This window comes from Halichoerus grypus, chromosome 3 (assembly GCF_964656455.1).
Source record: "Halichoerus grypus chromosome 3, mHalGry1.hap1.1, whole genome shotgun sequence".
Taxonomy (NCBI): Eukaryota; Metazoa; Chordata; class Mammalia; order Carnivora; family Phocidae; genus Halichoerus; species Halichoerus grypus.
Window position 1 is genome coordinate 85795819 of NC_135714.1, and position 12255 is coordinate 85808073.

The following is a 12255-nucleotide window of genomic DNA, read 5'->3' on the forward strand; positions in this document are numbered from 1 at the left end:
CTCTAAAAAGCTACTGCAACAAATAATGAAGTAAAATAATGTATGTCTGGCTACCAAGTATCAGTGGGATAATTCAAGGAACATATAGGAAATGGAATTGATAGACCTTAGCAAGTGATTGGATGTATAAGGTACTAGAGAAGAAAGAAAGGAGGTAATCTTTCTCTATTGTTCTTAGCATTTTGACAAAAAGAATTATTTGGGAAGGAAGTTGATTCTATTTACTAATGCAGTGTGAAATTCCCACATTAGCTGGTGCTTTTGATCATATTTGTTCTCCATGACCGTAAATATTTGAGAGTTGCTGAGAAGACAGGAGTAATCAGTTCCTGAGTAGCTATTGGTTGTCAGTCTGAAACATGAAAATGAGTATTGCAGTTTGCTACGTCTAGGAATTTCAGTATCATTAATGCCATGATTATTCTCCCAGATTTATTATTAGTGCTAATATGTATAAATGCACTTCAATTTCTGTTTCCCTGCTCTTTAGAATTCATTCAGAGGGCAGCCTTGTGGATGGCCCCGAAGCAAGCCTGATGGAACAGGATAGAACCAACCATGTTGAGGGCAACAGACTAAGTCCATTCCTGACACCATCTCCTTCTCCCATCTGCCAGACAGAACCTCTGGCTCTAAAGCTCCAGAATGGAAGCCCATTAACTGAGAGACCTTATCCAGAAGTAAATGGAGACACCAAGTGGCAGTCTTTCAAAAGTTATTATGGAATACCCCACATGAAGAGAAGTCAGAATAGTCGCGTGAGTCCGGACTTTATACAAGAAGGTAGAGGGTATTCCAGGTGCTTACAAAATGGAGGAATAAAGCGCACAGTTAGTGAACCTTCTCTCTCTGGGCTTCATCAGAACAAGAAACTGAGACAAGACCAAAAAGCTAATGGAGAAAGAAATAACTTCGGGGAAAGCCAAGAAAGAAATCCAGGCAAAGGCAGCAGTCAACTGAATGTCTCCGATTTGAGTGATAAGAGAGAATCCATGAGCTCTGTAGCCCAAGAAAATGCAGTTAAAGATTTCATCAGCTTTTCAACACATAACTGCAGGTCTGAAAAACCAGAGCTTCGGATTCTGAATGAGCAGGAAGAGAAAAATGCTAACTACCATGACAAGAACATTGTATTACTTCTTAAAAACAAGGCAGTGCTAATGCCTAATGGTGCTACAGTTTCTGCCTCTTCCATGGAAAACACACATGGTGAACTCCTGGAAAAAACACTGTCTCAATATTATCCAGATTGTGTTTCCGTTGCGGTGCAGAAAACCACATCTCACATACATGCCATTAACAGTCAGGCTACTAACGAGTTGTCCTGTGAGCTCACTCACCTATCGCATACCTCAGGGCAGACCAATGTCCCACCGACCTCGAACTCTGAGCTGCCTCCAGAGCCAGATGCAGTGGTGACCGAGGCCCGTGATGCTGACAAAGCCAGTAAGACAGCTGCAGTGATAGGGACCTGTCCCTTTCAGAAACCAGAAAAACAAAAATCAGTTTTTGACATGTGCCCGTCGCGTGCCGAAAACAGTCCTATCCAAGGAACCACAAAGCTGGTATCTGGTGAAGAATTCTGTTCAGGTTCCAGCAGCAATGTGCAGGCTCCCGGTGGCAGCTCTGAACGGTATTTAAAGCAAAATGAAACAAATGGTGCTTACTTCAAGCAAAGCTCAGTGTTCACTAAGGATTCCTTTTCTGCCCCTACCACACCACCACCATCACAATTGCTTCTTTCTCCCCCTCCTCCTCTTCCACAGGTTTCTCAGCTTCCTTCAGAAAGAAAGAGCACTCTGAACGATGGAGTTTTGGAAGAACACCATCACTACCCCAACCAAAGTAACCCAACTCTTTTAAGGGAAGTGAAAATAGAGGGTCAGCCCGAGGCACAGCCATCCCCGAGTCCTAATCCATCTACACATGCATCCAACCACTCTCTGATGCTTCCAGAAAGGCCTCAGAATAATTGTGTTAACAAGAATGACATGCAGACTCCAGGGACGATGACGGTTCCAGCATGTTCAGAGAAAGCGAGACAAATATCAGAACACCTCAAGCATAATCCACCAATTCTTGGTAGCAGTGGGGATCCACAGGACCCCTGCCAGCAGTTGATGGGACACAAAGAGCAAGATATGCCGAAGGGTCGAGACAAGGAACAAACACGAGGTCTTGTGCTCCCAGCACAGCACTATCTGAAACCGGGGTGGATTGAATTGAAGCCCCCTCACTTTCATCAAGCAGAATCGCACCCAAAGTGTCATGAGGCATCACTGCGGTCAGTTCTTCAGTATCAGTCCAACCCCACCAATCAAATGACCTCCAAACAATACACTGGAAATTCCAGCTTGCCTGGGGGGCTCCCAGGGCAGGCTTACATCCAGAAAATAATGCAGCCAGAGCAGAGGCCACAAAGGTACCAAGGTGAGATGAATACAGGGCAGTCTCAAGGTACAGTGGACCAGCAGCTCCATTTCCAAAAACCCTCACTCCAGGTGCACTTCTCCAAGACAGACCCTTCATCCAAAGCTCACGTGCAGTCATTGTGCACCCACAGGTTTTATTGTGAACAAAGACCAGATTCCCAAAGTGAGAAACTCATACCCCCAACATTAAAACAGCACTTGAATCAGCAGGCTTCAGAGACTGAGCCATTCTCAAACTCACACCTTTTACAACACAAGCCTCATAAACCGGCAGCACAAGCACAAACACAACCATCCCAGAACTCACTTATCTCTCAAAACCAGCAGCAGCAGCAAACATTACAAATGAAGAATAAAGAACAAATGCCCCAGACTTTCTCTCATCCCCAAGGCAACAATGATCAGCAAAGGGAAGGATCATTCTTTAGCCAGATTAAAGTGGAAGAATGTTTCCATGGTGAAAATCAGTATTTGAAATCAAGTGAGTTCCAGACTCATACTACTCAAATGGGATTGGAGCAAGTACAGAATATAAATAGTAGAAATTACCCCTATGGTCAGATCTTGAAATCAAATGCAAGCAAACTACAGATTTCTTGTTCAAACAATACACACCTAGTTCCAGAAAATAAAGAACAGACTATAAATTCTGAACTCTTTGCAGGAAACAAGACCCAAAACTTGCATCACAGGCAATATTTTCCAAATAATGTGACTCCAAAGCAAGACGTTCTTCATAGGTGCTTTCAAGAACAAGAGCAGAAGCCTCAACAAGCTTCAGTTCTACAGGGATATAGAAGTAGAAACCAAGATATGTCTGGCCAGCAAGCAGCACAGCTCCCTCAGCAAAGGTACCTGATGCAAAACCAAGCAAATGCTTTCCCTGTGTCTGACCAGGGAGGAAGTCACATTCAGACGCCTCCCCAGAAGGACATTCAAAAGCATGCTGCTCTAAGGTGGCATCTCTTGCAAAAGCAAGAACAGCAGCAGTTACAACACCCCCAAACTGAGTCTTGTCATAGTCAGATGCACAGGCCAATTAAGGTTGAACCTGGATCCAAACCCCATACCTGTATGCGCCCCATGTCGGCACAGCCAGAAAACAAAACGTGGAAAAAGATAACTAAGCAAGAGATTCCACCCCCGAGTTGTGATAATGTGCAGCAAAGGAGCATCCTTGAGACCATGGAGCAACATCTGAAGCAGTTTCAGGTCAAATCATTATTTGACCATAAGGCTCTAACTCTCAAATCACAGAAGCAAGTAAAAGTTGAAATGTCAGGGCCAGTCACAGTTTTAACTAGACAGACCACTGCTGCAGAACTTGATAGCCACACCCAAGCTTTAGAGCAGCAAGCAACTCCTTCTTCAGAAAAGACACCAACCAAAAGAACAGCTGGTTCTGTTCTCAATAATTTTTTAGAGTCACCTTCCAAATTACTAGATACTCCTATAAAAAATTTATTGGATACACCTGTCAAGACTCAGTATGATTTCCCATCATGCAGATGTGTAGGTAAGTGCTAGAAATGTACTGAGACACATGGTGTTTATCCAGAATTAGCAAATTCATCTTCAGATATGGGATTTTCTTTCTTTTTTTAAAAAAATCTTGAGTCTGGCAGCAATTTGTAAGGGCTCATAAAAAACCTGAAGCTTACATTTTTTGTCTTTAAATTACAGATGCTTGTGCTGTGCAAGAGAGAACTTCACTTACACTCAGTTTTTCCAAAAAAAAATAAAACAATGTGCATGCTCATTTCTTCCTCTAATCAAACCCTTTAAAATGTAAAGGTATCTGTTTTAGATTAATCAGTCTGTTTAACTCTTTGTATATGATCTCCTGGAGAGACGCCTAGGCATCTCTAAAAACATCTATTAAAATGAGAAAAATAACTGCTATATGCAACTTAATGTGGGAGCTTTTTAATATGTATTAATTGAAGGTTGAACATATTAGTGGTTTTACAACATTAATTTCTAGATGGGGGAAATTATCTTCAGTCTTGGTGAGTTGAGGGAAATTGTAATGCTGAAGTTCTGAATACTCATGACATTGCCCTTCATTTATACACTTGAAATATTATATGATTTATATTCATTTTGATTCTGTTTTCTCTTTAAAGTGTCATCTTTTTGATAGAAAATATGCTTTTTTCTTTTCTTTTTTCAAACCAACACGTTTTTGTTAAAATTCAAGATACGTGATAGGTCTGTTGAAATAGGGAAACATTTTGCTGATAGATGCATATGTGTGTATATGTATATTTTATATTACATATAAAATATATATAAAGACTTCATTATAGTCTCTCAGCTTGAATACAGTAGAGGACATTTGTAAAAACAAATGTTAAACTGATATGGCCAGTGGTCCACCCACCTCATGTTCTTCCTCTTACAACGGGACACCCCACATTTTATAGAAGAATGGAGGGAGGATCCATACTGCCCCTTTGTGTGGTTAATATTAGGTTGCCCCAGGGGTGCCGTACCACACATGTCATAGATAATGTTAGGTAAGTTCTAATTATCTTCAGTCTCTTCTCCCATCATCCTAACCTCTCCTCCCACTTTCCATCTTTGATAGTCTACAAAAACCTCTTCCTTTTACCTGACCCTCTCTCCAGTATTTTCTCTCACCATAAATTATTCTAAAGTACATACAAATACGGGTCTGGAATCAGTATTCTTATTTTCAAAACACAGCAATTAAATGTTGAGGGGAAACAAGAGGAGAAAAAGGTACCTTGACAATAAAAACTGAGCAATATCCTGGGGGTGAGATAAGACAGGAAATTTTTAATCTTTTAACATCCAAGTAGCAGGCAGGCTTCTAGTTAGCTATAAAAAATTTTTTTACAGTTCAAAAAACTGGATTGTAATCGGTATTACATATAATATATTCTAATTCCCTCACTGTTTTGTTTAGTTCCACTTACTTTGTTTAAAATAAATAATTTCTTATTCCATATCTGAAATGTAATTTAATATATTTTTATCCAACAGCCAGCATGTACATATACTTAATTATTTGGCACATTTTCTAATAGATTAGTCCATCAGTTTATTCATTTTAAAGAAAAAAAAATGTTTAAAGTCACATTTAGGGCCCTTAATGTGCAGTTGGGGGATAAGCTTTGTGGATGTAGCCTTTATATTTAGTATAATTGAGGTCTAAAATAATAATCTTCTATTATCTCAACAGAGCAAATTATTGAAAAAGATGAAGGTCCTTTTTATACCCATCTAGGAGCAGGTCCTAATGTGGCAGCTATTAGAGAAATCATGGAAGAAAGGTAATTAACGCAAAGGCACAGGGCAGATTAACGTTTATCCTTTTGTATATGTCAGAATTTTTTCAGCTTTCACATACAAAGCAGTAAACAATTGTAAATTGAGTAATTATTAGTAGGCTTAGCTATTCTAGGGTTGCCAGCACTCCACACTGTGCTATTCACCAGAGAGTCACAATATTTGACAGGACTAATAGTCTGCGAGCTGGCACAGGCTGCCCACTTTGAGATGGATGCCAGAAAACCCAGGCACGCACGAGAACCAGCCAGCCCGCCTGCCAGGCACAGGGGTGCTGGCACAGGCTGTAAAGAGAGGCCCCACTCTGGCTTTCCTACTTGATGATAAAGCGTCCAAGAAGAAAGAGAGGGGAGATGTGGTATAGAAAGGAACCATTGAGTTAAATTCACCTAGAGCTGTAAATGAGTAGTTATCTATAAGGAAGTTGTCCCTTAGTATGAGCAGAGGGTAAGTGTGAGATGCTGAATAGAAATAGAGACAGATTCTATTTATAGCTGCATTTTTTTTTTTTTTACTGTCAATCAGGTAGGCAAGTATTTACCTGAATCTACACAGTTAGTCAGTCCTGCGTGTAGAAGACTCTTATGAGTGAGACAATCAATGCAGAGAGACTTTCATATAGGTATCCACAGATGTGAGCTGTTAACTATGCTAGGGGGCCTTTTCTTTAAGAGGTAGGCAGTGTTATTATTAAAATACGTTAGGAGACATTGTGGGCAGCAGGGACATACTTTGTATCATTCTTGCCCAATTTACAAACTATCCATTTCTAAATTAGTATGTAGAAATTCACTAAATAATCCTCTAGTAGCCTGGCAGATACAGTGAATTTCCCTAAGTGCCTTTTGTTATTAGCAAGTAGTAAGTAGTGCCTTGGTCAAAAGGGAAAATATAATCTATCTCTAGAGCTATCCTATATTTTCAAAATTGCTGGATGCTAGTTATTTGCAAGCCATCTTTAAAAAATGGTAGAGATTCTTTGAGGAACAGTTCTAACTAAAATCTGTTGTGATTCCCCAAGTTTTAAAATAGCTAAATTTAGTAAAGGACAAAAATCAAATAGTATATATCTTAGAAGACTGAATTTAACAAACTTAAAAAAGTTTTGTGCTTTGTGAAATTATGTCTAAAAATAAGCTTTCCCATTTATTTTCACCCAACATATAATTTCAAACTAGTTCATTACAATTATCAATATATTTTGATACCAAAGAAATACAAAGCTTAAAGTCTGTTATCCAATTTGCTTGGCTTAGACTTATTTTTTAAAAATAAATTAAACCATTCATTTCTCAAGGTGTGGTCATAGAATAAAATTATGCTCAAATGTTCAATATTTTGGTTGCCTCGGTTTCATTTGCTAATTTTATGTGTGTGTGTGTTTCTGTGGATTTCTTTTAAGGTTTGGACAGAAGGGTAAAGCTATTAGGATTGAAAGAGTCATCTATACTGGTAAAGAAGGCAAAAGTTCTCAGGGATGTCCTATTGCTAAATGGGTAAGTGACCTGACAAGGCCTTTGGTCTTAATCTTGGGCGTTTTGATTCATTAACCCTGAGAACTGGGCTACCAGATCAAAGAGTCATTTATGCCAGTTGAAATGAACATTGCTTATATTTATTTTGTGTTAGCTCTTAAGAAAAAGGCAGATTAGTTTTTAAAGCACGTACAAACTGTATTTAATTGAAAGACTTTAGTGGGGAGGAAGTCCATTCAAATTGATAAAAAGTGTAATTCTTCTGGAATGTGAAGTCATCCTTAATCCTTTAAATACCTTCCATTAATCTTTATACTGTCATTTTTGAAAGCCTTGAACTTTGTGAAAAAGACCTGCAGGTCTTCCATATAGCTCTAGCTTTAATGCAGGGGTCATCACCCCTCCCTGTACTGGTACAGTCTGCTAAACATTGAGCAGTTTTGCATCTCTCCCAGTTCTGACCCCATTTTACAGATGGGTAGCAAAAGGCAAGTTGCAGGTGCTGGCCAATGTTGCTGTAATTGTGACCCAGACATGAAAAAATATGCATACATAAATCAGTGCCCTCCTCTGCCACAAGTGACCCTTGTTTTGTTTTGGTGGGGGTGGGGGTGTTGGGGTGGAATGGGGACCCGCACAGGTGGTTCGCAGAAGCTGCAGTGAGGAGAAGCTACTGTGCTTGGTGCGGGAGCGAGCTGGCCACACCTGTGAGGCTGCAGTGATTGTGATTCTCATCCTGGTGTGGGAAGGAATCCCATTGTCCCTGGCTGACAAACTCTACTCAGAGCTCACTGAAACGCTGAGGAAATACGGCACTCTCACCAATCGCCGGTGTGCCCTGAATGAAGAGTAAGTGAAGCCTCCCCTCTCTTTCCACTGACTGCAAAACCTGATCATGGGTCTGACCCAAGGGAGTCGAACCTGCGTTTTTACATTTATAAAATGGAGACCAAAATGGCTGTTTCAGTCATGCAGAAGGAAGTTGGATTTGCTAACGTGGGTAATTTGAGGTGATTTCCTTAACCATTTCGTACCTTCACACAGTGCAGACATTTAGTTAGGAGCAGCTTGCTGAAAGTCTGAATGTCTGTACCCCATGAACTCGATCGTGCCATAAACTTGAAAGTATTTGTGTGTCCACTTGCTGCAAGTGACAAGTCTTGTGTGCCTGGCCACCACACTAGTAAGTATTGACACCATTATTATGTTGCAGTATCTGAAACAGATACATAATGCTAATGTAGCAAACATCAAAATATTAGGCTTATAGAATTTCTGTAGAAACAAACTGATTCATACGTCAGTTCAATCCCATTTATTTTCACAATAGTAATAAAGATTGCTTTCATTTTTACTACTACTATATAAGCAAGAAATTAGCGGCTATGGACTTGCATTATTTTTGAGGAATATAAACATTTGGAATAGGAGAGCAGGGGTATGCAGTTAAATATATTTAGTGCATCCAAGTGCTAGTATGTTTTTGTTTGTTAACCTCATCCAGTTTAGGAAGTTTAATCTTCACTTGGAGAAAGCTTCATTATGATTGTTCCTCTGCTATACTATTCCTGTATAACATTAGAAGAATACAGGAGAATTTATAGTGCTACACTGAAATCCTACAGGAGTTATTTTACTCACAATTGGTCCTAAAATAATTTTAATTTTGCACTTCTTCCTTTAGTCTCCTTTCCTCTGCATTCACCAAACTACAGTATAGTTTACTGAATATATGGAAATACTGTGCTGCTCATTGCAACAGCCCGTTGCTACCATAATTTGTTCCTTTGCTATTAATCTGACTGATACTGTTTTACTAACTTCATGTTGACATGGGTTTTCTCTGGGTCATGGGGGGTGTGCAAATCAACTATAAATAATATGTCTAGGAAAGTTACTTTTCATATAGGAAAGTGTGACTTGGCTTCCTGTGGTAGTTATGATCCAAAAATGTAATGGTGTGTACCTCAGTGCCATAAATCCACTTTTATAAATGATGTGCTGGAAGATAGAATGCTGATTCGTAACACATGACTCAAACTCACAATGGATTGTTCTAGGTATAAAATACTATTCAGTGTACCCTAATTTCCATTGTTCCCTCTCTAAAAGATGTATTTAAATGACTTTAATCAGAAAGGAAATGAGGGGCGCCTGGGTGACTCAGTCATTAAGCGTCTGCCTTCAGCTCAGGTCATGATCCCAGAGTCCTGGGATGGAGCCCCGCATCGGGCTCCCTACTCCACGGGAAGCCTGCTTCTCCCTCTCCCACTCCCCCTGCTTGTGTTCCCTCTCTTGCTGTGTCTCTCTCTGTCAAATAAATAAAATCTTAAAAAAAAAAAAAAAAAGAAAATGAAAGTTAAGGCACCTTGAGATGATGTCAGTGATAGCATTTTTCTCAGGAATTAAGTATCTGCCTTGTTTGTTTTTTTGTTTTTGTTTTTGTTTTTGTTTTTTTAAAGCAGACTTCCTCTTAGACTTGGTGGCTTGAACTTCTAAACCACCAAAGAACTTCTTGTGAAAATAACAGTTGTTTTATTTAAATTTCTTGAAGTTTCATGCAAACTATATTTCACATTCTTCGTGATTGATTTAATTTTCAGTTATTCCATATCTCTGGTATTTTTCCCCTGTAGGCTTTTTTATAATTTCTATAAATGCTATTGCCTGAAATGGAATCTGACATGTAGAAAGAAATTCTATGTTAAGAACTTTCCTGAATTGTGTTATTTTGCATTTAAAATCCATGAGCAATGGTTGAGCCAGGGTCTAAGAAAAATTATAGTTTGGTCTAAACAGGAGGTGAGTTCAAAACCGTTAGAAGATGTGCTTCAAATATTAAGACATTTTAAAGGCCAATCTGTGTACTTTTGCTTCTTTTTGTCTGGAATTTCAAAAGGTAAAGGTAATTATTTAGATGAAGTTTTAGATTTGGGTTATGCATATTTAAAACAATTCTCCAAAAACAAAACAAAACAACATACACAATTAAAATAGACATTTACCAGTGGCAATAGAGACTTCATTCAGATGTAGTTTTTGAAATTTCTAATACCTCATAAAATAAATTTTATGTCTGGCAGAAGTTAAAATTATGGCTTTGCCAAAAACAGAGGATAATCTCAAATTGGGGCTGCTGACTCCGTTTAATATTCAAAGCTGTATGAACCTCATCTCTGAGTTCTTACAAATCCCAATGCCTACATGCACCATAACCACCCACTCTGAGTCCAGAAAAGAACTCTGAGAGTATCTTTCAGTGGGAAAGTCAAAAACGGATTTTCATGTTTCCTTTGAGCCCAACCAGCTGTTTCTTCTTTAAAGATTTCCCTTTGAGATTTCCATTTTATGACTAAGCCTAACCAATATTATTTTGGCAAGTAAGAGTTGTGGGAGTGTATCTGTCATTATAAGAAGTCAAAGCCAGAAACATGTTCTGCCATGCTGGGTGATGTTAAATTTTTTAAGTTAACATTAAATTATAATATATTTATATTATATTATAAAAAATTTTCAAACATGCATAAATGGAGGAGTGCAGGGTAATGAATCCCCATGGACCCATTATCAACATTTTATCAATACTGTTTCACATATTTCCCCGACACTTTCTACCCCCACCACCACCCCCCACCAGTGTTTTAAAGCAAAACACAGATACCATCTCACCCATGTACATTTCAGTGTGTAACTCTAACAGATAAGGACTTTTTTTTTTTTTTTTTACAAAACCTAGTTACAGTGTCATGTCAATGATTCTTTAATATCATTTCATGTTCAGACCACGTTCAGATTCCCTAATTGGATCCTGTTTCAAAATAATAATAATAAAAAGTAAAAAGATACTGACAACATGAAAGCCCATACCTTGTATTTGATTGAGACTTTTGAGTGGTCCCAGTTCATGCCTGTTGTCTAGCATAATAATTAATAGAACTTCCTTTAAAAAAAAATAGAACTTCCTTTCACTCTCAAAAGTATCCTAATTTGGAAGATAAATTATATGATTCATAAGCCTTTTTTTGTTTATAACTGTTCCGCCTCTCTTTTTAATGCATTTATTGTTACAACAGACTATATCATTTGCTGTATAAAATTTCCCACATTCTGGATTTGGTTGATTGCACACTGTTTTGTTCAACTTAACCCTCTATCCCAACTGTCTTTTGTACACTGATATTAAGAGACTTAAACAAGTTATGTGTGTATACATGTATGTATGTATATATTGGCAGAAATGCTTCATAAGTGGTGATGAAATAATCTTAGTTCTTCATATCCAGCATGAGGGTTATAATGTCTGCTTTGTTTCATTCTTAATGTTGCTAAGAGTGTTTAGTGAGTTCAGGAGTTGTCAGCTTGATCTGTCCATCATCAAATTTCCCAGAAAACTTTCACCTAATGGTGCAGCATATTCATTGAGGATCATTGCCTGTTTCCATTGTTTTGAGTTTGCAAATTGATAATTTTCTTATTTTTGAAGTATACATTTGTTAGATTTAACAAATTTTTGCTAGTGTTTCTAAAATTGCGTAAGGTTGAATATGTGAACTAATTTTTAGTTTAAAGTTGTTGAGGTTTTTTTTTTTTTCTTTTAGAAGTCCAGATGGTAACTCAACGGTTGAGAATGTTTTTAAAAATCTGTTATATAGATGAATATTTTTATTACAATTGCTTTACTGATTTGTCATTTAACCATGAGCCAATTTGAGTCATGTTAAATGAGGCTGCCGTGTGCTAATTCTAATATTATTTGAAAGGGCCCTATAGAAATAAAAATGCCTTTTAGTAGCCATTTCATGTGGTAAATCATCTTGAAGTTGCTCCACCTTATTATGCAGGGATTTTTTTGAGATACAATTCACATACCATAAAATTCCCCATTTTGAAGTATACAATGAGTGGTTTAGTATATTTACAAAGTTGTGCAATGTTTTTTCACTCCCAGAAGAAAACCCCATACCTATTAGACAGTCAATTCCCATTCTCCTCTCCCTTAAAATGGCAGCCACAATCAACTTTCTGTCTCTGTA

General features: G+C 38.1%; 1 protein-coding gene across 1 annotated transcript in view; it reads left to right on the forward strand.

The window, feature by feature from the left end:
- TET2 (tet methylcytosine dioxygenase 2) overlaps nucleotides 1–12255 on the forward strand; it is a 138988-nt gene that overhangs the window by 83933 nt on the left and 42800 nt on the right. Inside the window, exons 3-6 of the mRNA XM_036094776.2 lie at nucleotides 491–3948; nucleotides 5641–5731; nucleotides 7150–7243; nucleotides 7863–8071. Coding sequence (XP_035950669.1) covers nucleotides 537–3948; nucleotides 5641–5731; nucleotides 7150–7243; nucleotides 7863–8071 — 3806 coding nt within the window. The 5' untranslated portion in view covers nucleotides 491–536. The remainder of the gene's footprint in view (nucleotides 1–490; nucleotides 3949–5640; nucleotides 5732–7149; nucleotides 7244–7862; nucleotides 8072–12255) is intronic.